The following is a 14,051-nucleotide window of genomic DNA, read 5'->3' as shown; positions in this document are numbered from 1 at the left end:
TAAGTTTGAAAGGTGTCTGGCTGACTTAGTAGAGCATGTGATAGAGCATGTGACTCTTGATCTCAGGGTTGTGAGTTCAAGCCCCACATTGGGCATGAAGCCTACTTAGAAAAATAAAGTGGATGATTTGATAAATTTTGACACATATATATGCCCATTAAACCCATCACAACAATCAAGATAGTGAACACATTTACCACCTTTGAAAGAGTCTTCATTTCCTTCATAACCCCTCCTATTTGGTCTGGTTTCTTTTACTCAGTTATCTGAGATTCATCTAATGTTTCATTCCTTTTTATTGCTGAGTTGTATTCCATTGTATATATTTGCTACAATTTTTTCAATTTTATTTAAAAAGTTTTTCCTGCTTTATTGAGAAGTGTTGACATATTGTGTAAGTTTAAGGTATACAGCATGATGCTTTGATACATGTATATATTATAAGTGTTTTTCACAATAAGGTTAGTTAACATATCCATCACCTCATTTAGTTTTACAGTTGTATATGTTGAGAGCTTTTAAGATCTATTCTCCTAGCTTTGAAGGAGTTTTATGGTAACAGGTCTTATATCTAAGCGGAATCTATTTCAAGTTAATTTTTGTGAGAGGTCTAATTTGGAGGTTTCATTCTTTGAAGTATGAATATTCAGCTTTTCCGGCACCATTTATACTCTTTCCCTATTGTATATTCTTTGCTTCTTGTCAAATATTAGTTGACCATATATGCAAGGGTTTATGTCTGAACTCTTGACTGTTCTATTGGTCTATGTGTTTGTTTTGATGGCACTATACTGTTTTGGTCACTATAGCTTTGTAACCGTTTGAAATCAAAAAAATGTTATGCCTCCCACTTTGTTGTTCTTTTTCAGCTTTGGCTATTTGGGTCCTGTGGTTCTCTATAAATCTTAGGAATGTTTTTTCTATTTCTGTAAAAAAACAAATACCATTGGAATCCATAGGGATTGCACTGAATCTATAGATGGCTCTGGGTAGTATAGATATTTTAATAATATTAATCCTTACAATCCATGAACACAGGATTTCTTTATATTTACTTATGTCTTCCTCAATTTCTTTCATCAATGACTTAGTTTTCAGCGTAAAGATCTTTTTACCTCCTTGGTTAAGTTCATTCTTAAGTATTTATTGTTTTTGATGCTATGTGAATAGTATTGTTTTAATTCTTTTTAAGATCGTTCTTAGTTCTAGAAAAGCAACTTATTTTTGTACACTGATTTTGTATCCTGCAGCAGGACTGAATTCACTGATTAGTTCTAACCGTTTTTTGGTGGAGTCTAGGATTTGCTATATATGAGATCATGTCATCTGCAAACGAAGACAATTTTCTTTCTTTCCAATTTGGAGGCTTTTTATTTCTTTTTCCTGCCTGATTGTTCTGGCTAGGATTTCCAGTATTATGTTGAGTAGGAGTGGTGAGAGTGGGGACCCTTGTTTCTGATCTTACTAGAAATGTTTTCAGCTTTTCACCATTGAGTATGGTGTTGGCTGTGGTCTTGTCATATGTGGCCTTTGTTTTCTGACGTCAATCTATTGAGAATTTTTGTCATAAATGGATGACTATTTTGTCAAATGCTTTTTCTGTATCTTTTGAGATCTTACTATTTTTATCTTTCTATTAATGCAATGCATCACGTTTATTGATTTGTATGTGTTGAACCGTCTTTGTGTGGTAGATGATCCCTTTAATATATTTTTGAATTGGTTTGTTAGAATTCTGTTGAAGAAATGTGAATCGATATATTTATTAAGAATATTGGCTTGTAGTTTTCTTGTAGTGTCTGGCTTTGATATCAGTGATGCTGATTTTATAAAATCAGTTTGGGAGTGTTCCCTCCTCTTCAATTTGTGGGAAGAGTTTGAAAAGATTGGCATTAATTCTTTAAATATTTGGTAGAATTCATCAGTGAAGCCATCTGGTCCTGGGCTTTTCTTTGTTGGGAAGTTTCTGATTACTGATTTAATCTCTTTACTTACTCACTGGTCTGTTCAGATTTCTTTCTGATACACTCTTGGTAGATTATATGTTTCTAGGAATTTCTCCATTTCTTCTAGGTTCCCTAATTTGTTGGTGTGTAATCGTTCATAGTAGTTTTATGATCTTTTGTATTTGTTTGGTATCAGTTGTAACATCTCTTCTTTCATTTCTAATTCTATTTATTTGGGCTTTCTCTTTTTTTCTTGGTTGGTCTAGCTAAGGGTTTGTCAGTTTTGTTTTTTCCCCAAAGAGCCAACTCACAGTTCATTAATCTTTTCTTTTCCTTTTCTCTATTTCATTTATGTTCTAATTTTTATTATTTCCTTCTTTGGTTAACTTTAGGTTTAGTTTGGGGCACCTGGGTGGCTCAGTGGTTGAGCTTTGAGTCTTTGGCTCAAGTTGTGATCCCCGGGGACCTGGGACAGAGTTCCACATCAGGCTCCTTACAGGGAGCCTGCTTCTTCTCCCTCTGCCTATGTCTCTATCCGTCTCTGTGTGTCTCTCATGAATAAATAAATCAATAAATAAAATCTAAAAAAAAAATTGGGGGAGTTTCTAATTCCTTGAGGTACAAAGTTAGGCCGTTTATTTGAGATCTTTTTTCCTGATATATACATTTATCACTATAAACTTCCTTCTGAGAACTTTTTTTAATTTTTAAAAATCATAAAATTTAATTTTTTTGTTTCATCAACTTAAAAAGTGTTTACTCTTTAAAAGATATTAATTCAATATAATTCATGAACATTTTAATAAAATAATGAAAAAAAAATAAAATAATGAAAATGACAGTCTCCTGTCCTGTCCCTCCTTACTCCTGAGCTATCTCTTCTGGTATTAACTCCAGTATACTGTTTTCAATTGATCCCTAAGACAGACATTTTCAGCGGACTTCCTCTTATTTTAACCTAGGATGTGGCTCTGTGCCACCCTCCAAATTTCTTCCTTTCCTTTTTCTATATGAATAATGGCCATAATCTTAGTGAAGTCAACATTCAGTCTTTACATTATCATTATTATGTAAGGAAATATATTTTACTGTGTAGGGTACTATTATACCATGGTTACATTTCTATTCTTACATATATATTTTTAAAGATTTATTTATTTTAGGGATCCCTGGGTGGCACAGCGGTTTGGCGCCTGCCTTTGGCCCAGGGGCAATCCTGGAGACCCAGGATCGAATCCCATGTCGGGCTCCCGATGCATGGAGCCTGCTTCTCCCTCTGCCTGTGTCTCTGCCTCTCTCTCTCTCTCTGGGTCTCTATGAATAAATAAATAAAATCTTTAAAAAAAAAGATTTATTTATTTTAGAGAAAGTGCTTGCCCATGTGAATGGGAGGAGGGGCAGAGGGAGAGGGAGAGAGAATCTCAAGCAGACTCCCTGCTGAGCATGGCGCCAGTAGTGGCGCTCTAGCTCACAACAGTCACAATACTAAGATCATGACTGGAGCCAAAATCAAGAGTCGGACACTCCACTGACTGAGCTACTCGGGTGCCCCATCTTGCATCTAAAAAAAAATTCTTGGAATTGAAAACTGCCCTATTTTTTTCAGTCCTGTGATCTGCTATATACCCACTCTTCATTTTCCAGATATTTCACTAGGTTTGCTGTACACATTTAAGAAGGTTTCCCCAGGTAGTTTCACAAGTCTGATCATCTATCAGTTATCAGTCCCTCCCTGCATACCTTTTTACCCCTTTATTCTGCCCCTTAGACTATAGATCCTTCTGCTCTGATGCTTTTTATTTTTAAGTTAAAGTTCTAAAATTTAAATATAGTTGACAATTCTGAGAACTATGCTGCATCCCATAAATTTTGATATTTTGCCTTTTTATTTTCATCTGTCAAAATGTTTTTTATATCCCTTTATTTTCTTCTTTGATTAATTGGTAGTTCAGGAATGTGCTTAATTTTCATGTATTTGTGAATTTTCCAGTTTTCCTCCTGTTATTGAATTCTAATTTCATTTCACTGTGGTTGGAAGGTACTCAATGTAATTTTATTTTCCTTAATTTGTTGAGACTTGTTTTGTGACCTCACATGATCTATCCTAAAAATATTCCATGTGCCCTTGAGAAGAACGTGTTGTGCTGCTCTGGGATGGAATGTTCTGTTTGTGTCTATTGGATCCATTTGGTCTTAGTGTTAAGCCTGTTTCCTTATTGATTCTCTGGATAATTTATTCATTGTTGAGAATGGAATATTAAAGTCTTCAACTATTATTATATTGGTTTGTATTTCTCCTCTTAGTTCTGGTAGTATTTGGCTTATATATTTAGGTATTATATCTGATGTTGGATACCTAAATATTTACAATTGTTAGATATTTTTGATGAATTGACCTCTTTATCATCACATACTGACCTTTAAAACTAATAGAATAGTACACAAAGACTGAAGTTTTTTACATGTACATTTTACCCCCGAAATTTCAAGTAGGATGTCAGGGGATCTTATGATGGAGTATAGACTATGACAACTGAATCTAAGCATTAGGTGTATGACATAAATTCACTGAATGGTCTAAGAAAAAGGAAAATGACCTAAGTAACCTTGGAAAACTGTTTTGAGTGTATAGTATAAGTGTCTTAGTCCATTTGGGCTGCCCGAACAATACTATGGACTGAGTGGCTTATAAGCAACATAAATATGTTTCTCACAGTTCTGGAGGCTGACAAGTCCAAGATCAAGGTACCAGCAGATTCAGTGGCTGGTGAGGGTAGCTTTCTGGTTCACAGATGGCCATCTTAGTGTATCCTCACATGGTGGAAGGGTAAAAGAACTCTTAGGTGTCTTAAACAAAATAAAGGAATACACAAAGTCCCATATAGAGCAAAATATCTGGCACAAGCTGGGAGGACTCTTTCATCTCTTGGTAAAGAAGTGTTCCAAGCCAAGGTCATATTATGAAAGACTGCATGCATGAGACTGCCTTTCTCAGCAAGAGGCAATTAAGGTTAAAAGGGGTCATAAGGGTAGAGCACTAATCCAATGAGACTGATATCCTTATAAGAGGAAGAGGATGGAGAAACAAGATGGGGGTGAAGCTGGATGTATTTCAGAAAACATGCTACTTCACCTTCCCTGGGGCTATGTTCTAGATTGCCAAACAGGCCAGGTGGTTTAAGGACTATGCTATACAGCAGAAGAGGGAGCTATGGCCACCTGAGAAGGAGGATCAACACAGCGAGAAGAATTCAAAGACCAGATATGGAAGTAGCAGGAGGAGAACTCCTTTGCACTGCCCAGCAGAGCTCCTGAGGCCTCCAAGTGCCTGAATCCTAGCCCCTCCACCCATGAAATGGCACAGAGTTATTTTTATTTTTATTTATTTAGTTTTAAATATTTTACTTATTTGAGAGAAAGAGTAAGAGAGCATAAGTGGGGGGGGGGGGAGAGGCAGATGGAAAGGGAGAATTAGACTCCCCACTGAGTGGCAAGCCCAATTCTGGGTCTTGACATGACCAAAGCCAAAGGCAGACACATAACCAACTGAGCCACCCAGGCATCTCACACAGTTCCTAAAAAAAAAAAAAAAAAAAAAAAAAAAAGGAAACAGTGAGAGGGTGTTCATCTATAAGCCAATAAGAGAGCTCTCACCAGGAACTGTATCACCAGACACCTTGATCTGGAACTTTAAGCTTCCAGACTGTGAGAAAATAAATTTCTGTTGTTTAGACCACCTAGTCTACGGCATTTTATTATGGCAGCCTGAACAGACTAATACAGGCACCAAATATCTCCTTTCTATCTCCTACCCTTGGCAGCATCTTCTCATAGTCTATGGTGTTTTGGGATTAGGGGGGTTGGTACCTAATGTGACTGTAGTCACTTATTTTGAAGAATGCATTTGAGGGGCTTTTAGACACTTTTTCAAAGGGTTCAGAAGCAAAGGAACTGAATCAAGAATTGACATGGGCTCAGAAGTTCTTGTGCCCCAAGCTTCATCAGAGATGAAGCCAGATTGCTGGTAAACATTCCCCAAGGTAGCTACATCAGAAATAGGCTTAATTTGTTTTTTTGCTTATCTAACTTTAAGATCCATGCTTTCTTTTCTTCTTTTTTTTAAATTTTATTTATTTATTTGACAGAGAGAGTGAGAGCGAGAGAGAGAGAGAGAGAGGAGGAGGAACAGTAGGCAGAGACGGAGAAGCAGGCTATCTGCTGAGCAGACAGCCAGACATGGCCCAGGACCCTGGGATCATGACCTGAGCCCAAGGTAGATGCTTGACTGACTGAGCCACCCAGGTGCCCCCATGCTTTGTTTGCTTAGAGAAATCGAGTTTTGAACCATTAGCATCTAAACTTTTTTGCAGATAGGTCAGCAATGAACAGTTCCTTTGGTTTTGTATTATGACATACCAAATCTCACATCCTCATTTTTTCCCCAGCTTTCAAAGTTAGATTATCATAAATGTAGTATTCAGAAATTCCTTATGCTGTGTCATAACCTGAGATAGGGACTTTAAGAGGGAGAGATTAGGGACAATGTGCTAAGGAATTTCTCATTTGCCACTTTATTTATTCCTAAGTGCAGGTAGTGTTGCCCCTAATTTACAGTTGAGGAACTGAGCCCGGAGAAGGTAAGTACTTTGCCTAGGATGACACTGCTAGGAAGAAGCAAAGCTGTGTGTCGGGCCCAGTTCAGGCTAAGACCCAAATTGCATATTTTCTGAATGATGGCATTTTTTTGTTGGGAGTGTGGTGACTTTGCACTTATTTTAGAGTATCAAAAAAAAAAAAAAAGCTGAGTGAAGTAAGTCAGTCGGAGAAGGACAAACATTATATGTTCTCATTCATTTGGGGAATATAAATAATAGTGAAAGGGAAAATAAGGGAAGGGAGAAGAAATGTGTGGGAAATATCAGAAAGGGAGACAGAACGTAAAGACTGCTAACTCTGGGAAACGAACTAGGGGTGGTAGAAGGGGAGGAGGGCGGGGGGTGGGAGTGAATGGGTGACGGGCACTGGGTATTATTCTGTATGTTAGTAAATTGAACACCAATAAAAAAAAAAAAAACAAAGTATCTGAAAAAAAAAAAAGTAAATTAAAAAATAAAGTATCTGGTAGTGACAGGCAGGTTTCTCTGGTCCTGGTGATTCTTGCTTGTGGCTGTAATGACTGTATATATGTAAGATGACCCAAATGCCTCGGTTATGAGTGCCTGTGTGAGAATGGGGTTATCGGGGGTCCCTCCCGTGCGCCAAAACCACGACCTGCAAGTCGGTGGGCCCTGTTTTAGCATTTGCCACTTGCCAGGCAGCGGGACTGTGAATGATAAGCGATGGGGCGTCTGGGAGATGGGACTTAGCGCACACGGTTATCCAGTGGGGCTCCTCATCTGGCACAGGGGGAACCGAAGCCAGGGCCCTGGGAGGCTGAATTTCCCAAGGAAGGAGAAAAGTGGCTTCTCCAGAAGAGCGCCCTAGGCACGAACTCTCTATTGCATCCCCGGGTCTAGTCACCCAAGCGTGCAGTCCCGCCGTGAAAGCCTCCGAGTGAGCACGCAGAGTCCACCGTGGTCAGTCAATGCAAAACTAATTAAGGTTAATTGCGGTTTGTATTAAGTTTTCTTCTTCAACCTTGAGATGATGGTCTGGGGGTAGGTCTGTTTTTAGAGTCTGCGTTTGGCTCGGGTAAGTCCCATGCACCCCATTACCCCCCAGCTCCGGGGGCAGGTCCTCTGTCTCCTAAGGACTCCTGTGGGCTCCCGAATTCACGTACCTGGGGACGTTTCTCTGCGTAGACGAAGGTCCGAGCCAGGACACCCCGGAGCGGCGGGTGGGGGTGGGGGCGGGGCCGGGGGGGGTCGGGGTCGGGGTCGGCGGGGGCGTCTGCAGGCATTTTGCCGGGAGACCTGTACGACGTGCAGGGAGAGTAAAAGGCGGGCGGTTTAGAGGGCGGTGTCAGGCAGGCCGGAGGCGGGCGGCCGGCTCGGCGCTCACGCGAGGCCGCCTGTTTCCAGCAGAGGAGACCGTACACCCGCCCCGACGGCCGAGACGGCGCGGGCAGCGGCTTCTCCGGCTCCACCGCTCTCGGCGGCGACAACAAAGCCTTGGAACAGACGGTCCCCGGGAAAGCCCGGAGTTCGGGGGCGGGAGCGGCGGGGCCGAGCCCCCCGGAGCCCCCCGGAGCCCCCCGGAGCCCCCCGCGGCCCCGCCCCCGCGGCCGGCGCCCGCCGCCGTCACTCAGCGCCCTCGCCCCGCCCCTCCCGGCGTTCGACCAATCGGAGCCGGGGGTCGGGGGTGAGGAGGCGCCGCGGGGCCAGGAAGCCGGGCTCGCGCGTGCGGATGCCCGGCGGCCGGAGGAGCCCCGCGGACGGCTGCGCGCGGCGGGGAGCGCGGGGGGCGCGGCTGTGCGCAGGCGCCGGGCGGGGGCCCGAGAAGCCCCGCTCCGCACGCGCCGACCCCTGAGGCGCGGGGGCTGCTGCCGAGGTCCGCGGCCCCCTCCTCCGGCCCGCGGCCGCTTGCCCGGCGACGGCGTCGCGCGCCGACCTCCCCCGGCGTCCCTGCGCGGACGCCCCGGGCCCCCGGGCTCAGGTCGTGCGGGGCGGGGCGGGGCGGGGCGGAGCGAGCGACCTTGCCGGTGTGATGTGGGCGCCCTGGCCGGTGGCCCCCGCCGCGGGATCCCAGGCCGCTGGCGCGGTGGTAAGCGGCGCTCGCTGTCAGCACTTACCCGAGTGTCGTGGGTAATGGTCTGTGAAATGTTCCTCCCTTGCCCCGATTTGCCCTGCAGGAGGATGGCTGCCCGTTCCCCAAAGATGAAGAAGCACACGGCTCCGGGGCCTTCCCCCTCCTCCGGGCGCGTATCGCCGGGCGCCTTGGGGTGTGCTTGAGGCGGGCGGCGCCGCCAGCGCCTGACAACGCCGAGGAGGCGGCCGCACGCTCCGGCTCCGCGGCGTGTGGGGCGTGTGGGGCGTGTGGGTTCGGCGCCCCCTTGACCGCGCTGGGCCTCTTCTCTCCACAGCCTCGGCCTGACGCATGCTGAGAAAGGGGATGAAGGAACCGACCGACGACCGAAGTGAGGTGGCTCTCCCCGTCACCCTGGCGTCAGATTGTCCCGAGGACACGGCGTAAGTTACGATTCAGACATCCTTTTGGAAAGGCCGTCGCTGACCCGCTCTTACCAACACCGCTGGCCACCCCAGACTAGTGGCTCCCCCACTTGGCTGCATATTATGATCGTGTGGAGACCTTTTTAATTTTTTTTTAAAGATTTTATTTATTTATTTATTTATTCACGAAAGACACACACACAGAGGCAGAGACTCAGGCAGAGGGAGAAGCAGGCTCCATGCAGGGAGCCCGACGCGGGACCTGATCCCGGGTCTCCAGGATCACGCCCTGGACAAAAGGCAGGCGCTCAACCGCTGAGCCACCCAGGGATTTCCTGGAGACCCTTTTTAAAAAGCTCTTTTTTGGGTCCTGATCCCACAGCTTCTGATTCAGCTAGTTGGGTCTAGTCTAAGCATTGGCATTGTTAAAAGCTCACAGGATGATATTAATGTGATATTAATGTGCATGCCAGGTTAAAGAACATAGGCTATCACTGTGCCCTACTTTTTTCTTACAGCATTCACCGCCCTCTGACTTATTTAACTGATTTCTTTCCTTCTCATTCCCTCCTCCCGTGAAAGCATGGGGTGCTGCTTTGGAAGAAGGGCAAGGGAAGGCCGGGGTGGTGAGTCAGCACTTTGGGTGTGTGAAGTGGGGATAAATGACAGAGAAATGGAATCAGGGGAAACAAGTCCTGCAGACTTCTGCTGTGTTTCTTCTTCATCCAAGGATGGACCTTACTTGGTGACCCATCACTGTCATGTTCTTGGATAGGTCTCCAGTTCTTTCTCTAGATCCTGGCTTGTTAAGTTTCAAGATCTTACCCAGCACCTTATGAAATATACCTGCTCTTTGTTATTTATTTATTGAAGTACAGTTGACATACAGTGTTCTGTTCGTATCAGGTGTATACCAGAGTGATTTGACATTTATATACATTACAAAATGATCACCATGATCAGTGTAATTACCACCTGCCACCGCACAAAGATATTACAATATTATTCACTATATTCCCTATGCTATACTTGCATCCCCATAACTTACTTATTTGGTAACTGGAAGTTTGTATCTCTTAATCTTCCTCACCTATTTTGCCCATCCCCCTGATTCCCCTCCCCTCTGGCAACCAGCAGTTTGTTCTCTGTATTTATGAGTTCTATAGCTGCAATTTGGAAAGTTTAATATATAAATTTGGGGGAGGCATGGAGCCTGAATGTGGGGCTCAATCTCACAACCCTCAGGTCATGACCTGGGCTGAAATTAAGAGTCAGATGCTTAACTGACTGAGTCACACAGGCTCCCCTGATATATAAATATTTAAATTTGGGTATTGTCCATGTAAATCTGATTGTCTTTTGTGAAGTAGTCTTTGTACTCTGAATTAAAATTCTAGACACTTGGTCTGATAAGTACAATTACATTTATGTGGATAGCAGTTCAGGGTATTTAGGACGGGAACTGTCCCAGAAACTGGATGTGTGGTTATCCTCTAGTACATTATTGTCTTTGTTAAATGCTTGTCCAAGAACTTTAGTTCCCTAGGGCATGGGTTTGCTGCCTAATTTTCTTTTTAGTACTGAACTCAACTGTCTCATTGATGTTATTGACAATTTTAATTCCAAGTGATGTAAGCAATCACTGTGATTCTCTCGCAAGATGGGATAGGAAGACAGGTGCAGAGAGGTAGTCTGGGGTTGTTAGGATAGGTCATAAGGAAGTTAGATTGGCTGGTAAGTAGTCTTCTTTTTTTAAGATTTTATTTATTTATTTATTTGAGAGACAGAGATAGCGAGAGAGATAGTGAGAGAGAGCATGAGCAGGGAGGAGAGGGAGAAGCAGGCTCCCCACTGAGCGGGAGCCTTACATGGGGCTTGATTCCAGGACCCTGGGATCATGATCTGAGCCCAAGGTAGGCGCTCAGCTGACTGAGCCACCCAGGCGCCCCTGGTAAGTTGTCTTAATAAGCTTTGGTGAAAGACCCAACACACCATGCGTTTTACATTTTGCTTGTCCTTCAAACCTAAATATGAAGCATGACTAAGTGGTGGACTGGCAGATTAGAAAGATTTGAAAATCAGACTGCTCAAATTTAAATTTCTCCTGGAGTAATCATAACTTTTGGATCTATCTTGTTTTCTATTGTGGTAGGATGGGTTGTTAAGTACATGATTATTCTAGTCTTTAAGAAAAAGTAACATAGGGTGCTTCTATCTTTGATTTATTTATTTATTTACTTATTTAATTTATTTATTTTTTCCAGTTATAATGCTACTTATAAGGTTTTGACCTTCAGCTTAGGTCTGAGCATGACTTGCCATATTTAAGTTCACATATATAAATAGCCAGTTATTGTTTTTTTATTAATAGTAAAGGAAATGTTTTTCCTACTATGTTATACCAAAATCTATGTACATCTTGGTATAAAATTATACTCTTGATTTCAAATATGTTTTCCTTAATTTCAGTATCTTTAACCTGTGTGTCATGTGTTTATCCCTGTTGTAGAAGGAAGAATGGTATACAAATGAAAAAAGTATCAACCTATGATTTGAATATGGCAAGACAAGAATAAGTGCTGCTTTCACGATTGCTTGAATTCAGGACTTTACACTGGAAGGAAAGTTAGATGTAAGCTCTAATTTCTTAGTTCTAATAAGCATCTCTCCTTGGGAACCGGACATTTATAAAAAAAGGTAAATCACATTATATATTTTTATTTTTGGTTGATTTAGGAAATTTTTTGTTAGAGTCATTCCTATTTAACCCTTTTGTTTTTACTCAATTCTAAGGTAATTTGAGATCTCAAATGATATTGTCCTGCTGTCTTTGCAAATAAACTTAAAATGCCTAGGTTTTATATTTGTAGAAAAATAGTAGAGAATGGTTAGAGATTTCTTCCTTCAACTTTGAAATTTTTCATTTTGAATTGTTTTCCTATATTTGGTTTAATGCTCTGTTTCTCCTTATGGCTTATCTTTAATTATTACTTTTAGAAACTTGCTTTTTTCTTTATATTTGTAATTTTTATTTCTTGGTGAAAAGTTAAGACAGAAAGATAAAGACTAAGGAGAAAGAAAACCGCACAGAGGTGACAACTATCAACATTTTAATATATGTCTTTTCAAGAGGTCTAAGTGCGCCTCCAGCCACATCTACTTAGATGTGTACAAATGGGTCTCTCAAAACTCAGTGCTCTCTTTGCTCCCAGCAGGAAGTTAGGTCTTCCTTGGCATGACTCTCCAATGATGATTTTCAGTAGAAGTCTTTGGCTGTGGGGGTCTTCTTGCATATTTGCATTGCTATTTCCCTATAGTTCCTGTAGCTCTAGAGTCTGCTGCCCTTGGCATCCTTCTGCACTCCTGACTGCTGCTGCTACGTGGCTCTGAGTAACACTGAGCTTCTCTCAGCTGTTGGCGTTTCCATGGTACACAGACCGTGCTTACTATGGTGCTGCTGAATCTCTGTGGAGTATCACCTTTGGTCTTTTCCTTCTCTGGGCATGAGGGAAACCTATGATTTTTATGGCCAGCTCCTTGAGAAGGGTTTCTGCAGAGGAGCAGTTGGGCCCTGATGACAGAGTTATTTCTTCTAGTTCACAGCCATTCTTTCCAGAATTTACAGGCACTTTGGGGTGAGTGTGTGCTTGGGTGTTGGAGAGGGCCAGTGTTGAGGAGTGATCAAATGGTTAAGTGCATCCTTTCACAGTACTTAGTATCCCTATAGAGGTGGCCAGGAGTGGTGGATTTATTCCTATTTAATTTAGGAGAGGAGCTACCTCTTGCCTAGTATGAGTGTAAGCTTTTCCATGGGAATTTTTGTCATTTAATGCAGTGTGTGGTATAGAGTAGGCCTCCATAATTATTTGTTGTGTAGATTGTTGAATCAACATATATCATATAAGGGGGAGGTACTATGAGGGAATCAAAGAATGATATATTGTTATTAAGTTGCTCTTTCTCTGATATATGGTTTCTGTTTTTTTTTTTTTTTTAATTTTATTTATTTGAGAAAGAGAGCTTGAGCGCAGAGGGAGGAGCAAAGGGAGAGAGTGGGACAAGCTTCAGACTTCATGCTGAGCACAGAGCCCCACATGGGCTTGGTCTCATGACCCTGAGATCACCACCTGAATCAAAACCAAGAGTTGGATGCTTAATTGACTGAGCCACCCAGGTGCCCCTAGTTTCTGTGTGTGTGGGTGTGTGTGTGTGTGCGCGCGTGCGCGCGTGTTTTAAATAGTCATTTTTGGTATAGTCTAGTTGGGGACAGGAAATACATACAAATACAGAGGAGTGAAAACACTGAGAAGAGAAATGAGAAGAAATTTCTGTGGCAATTCTGAGGATGGAGAGCATGTTAGAATAGCCTAGCCCTGTCTCCTTTATAAAGTGGAGGTGAGGGGGAGTTGTGGTCCTTGTGGCATGGGAATGGATTAGACAGTGTGGAAGAGTGAGGGAATAGGATGGCTTGCCAGGTCCAGTACACAGCGTCAGGGAGTGCTGGTGCGGCTGAGGTATTCATTGGTCCCCTATACCATAGTTATGCACCCTTTCATCTTCTCCACACTGCCCCCTATGGAAAGCCAAGCTAGGAACAAAATATTAGTACTTTTGGGGTACCTGGGTGACTCAGCTGGTTATGCATCTGCCTTTGGCTCACGTCATGATCTCCAGATCCTGGGATCGAGCGCCACGTGGGGCTCCCTGCTCAGCGGAGAGCTTGCTTCTCCCCCTCCTTCTGCCTCTTTTCCCCCCTCCCCCACCGCTTGTGCTCTCTCTCTCTCAAATGAATAAATTAAAAAATCCTAAAAAAAAAATAGTACATTCTCTGCTTACAATTACCAAAATAACAACTGGGGGCAGCATTTTGAAATCATATGGGAGAACAGTTAGGAGTGGCAGGCTCTGAAGTCCTCTCCCTCTGGCAGAGATGATGAAAGATTTGGATCTCCTCTTAATCCTCAGGCTTAGCTTTTCTTTCCTATATCTCCAGGGC

At 43.0% G+C, this 14,051-nt stretch overlaps 2 protein-coding genes across 5 annotated transcripts in view; one reads left to right on the top strand and one right to left on the bottom strand.

The window, feature by feature from the left end:
• Positions 1-9,134, bottom strand: part of LOC144305297 (uncharacterized) — a 39,074-nt gene extending 29,940 nt beyond the window's left edge. For all 3 annotated transcript variants that reach the window (XM_077884043.1, XM_077884044.1, XM_077884045.1), the window contains exons 1-2: positions 8,677-9,134; positions 7,726-7,858 (exon numbers count right to left, since the gene is read on the bottom strand). In XM_077884043.1, the coding sequence (XP_077740169.1) occupies positions 7,726-7,858; positions 8,677-8,983 (440 nt within the window). In that variant the 5' untranslated portion in view covers positions 8,984-9,134. The remainder of the gene's footprint in view (positions 1-7,725; positions 7,859-8,676) is intronic.
• Positions 8,481-14,051, top strand: part of NXPE3 (neurexophilin and PC-esterase domain family member 3) — a 47,190-nt gene continuing 41,619 nt past the window's right edge. For both annotated transcript variants that reach the window (XM_077884040.1, XM_077884041.1), the window contains exons 1-3: positions 8,481-8,648; positions 8,968-9,073; positions 11,565-11,752. The gene's annotated coding sequence lies outside the window, so the exon portion shown is untranslated. The remainder of the gene's footprint in view (positions 8,649-8,967; positions 9,074-11,564; positions 11,753-14,051) is intronic.

Source organism: Canis aureus, chromosome 35 (genome assembly GCF_053574225.1).
Source record: "Canis aureus isolate CA01 chromosome 35, VMU_Caureus_v.1.0, whole genome shotgun sequence".
Lineage (NCBI taxonomy): Eukaryota > Metazoa > Chordata > Mammalia > Carnivora > Canidae > Canis > Canis aureus.
The sequence above is the reverse complement of the archived record's forward strand: the minus strand, read 5'-3'. Positions and strand labels throughout refer to the sequence as shown.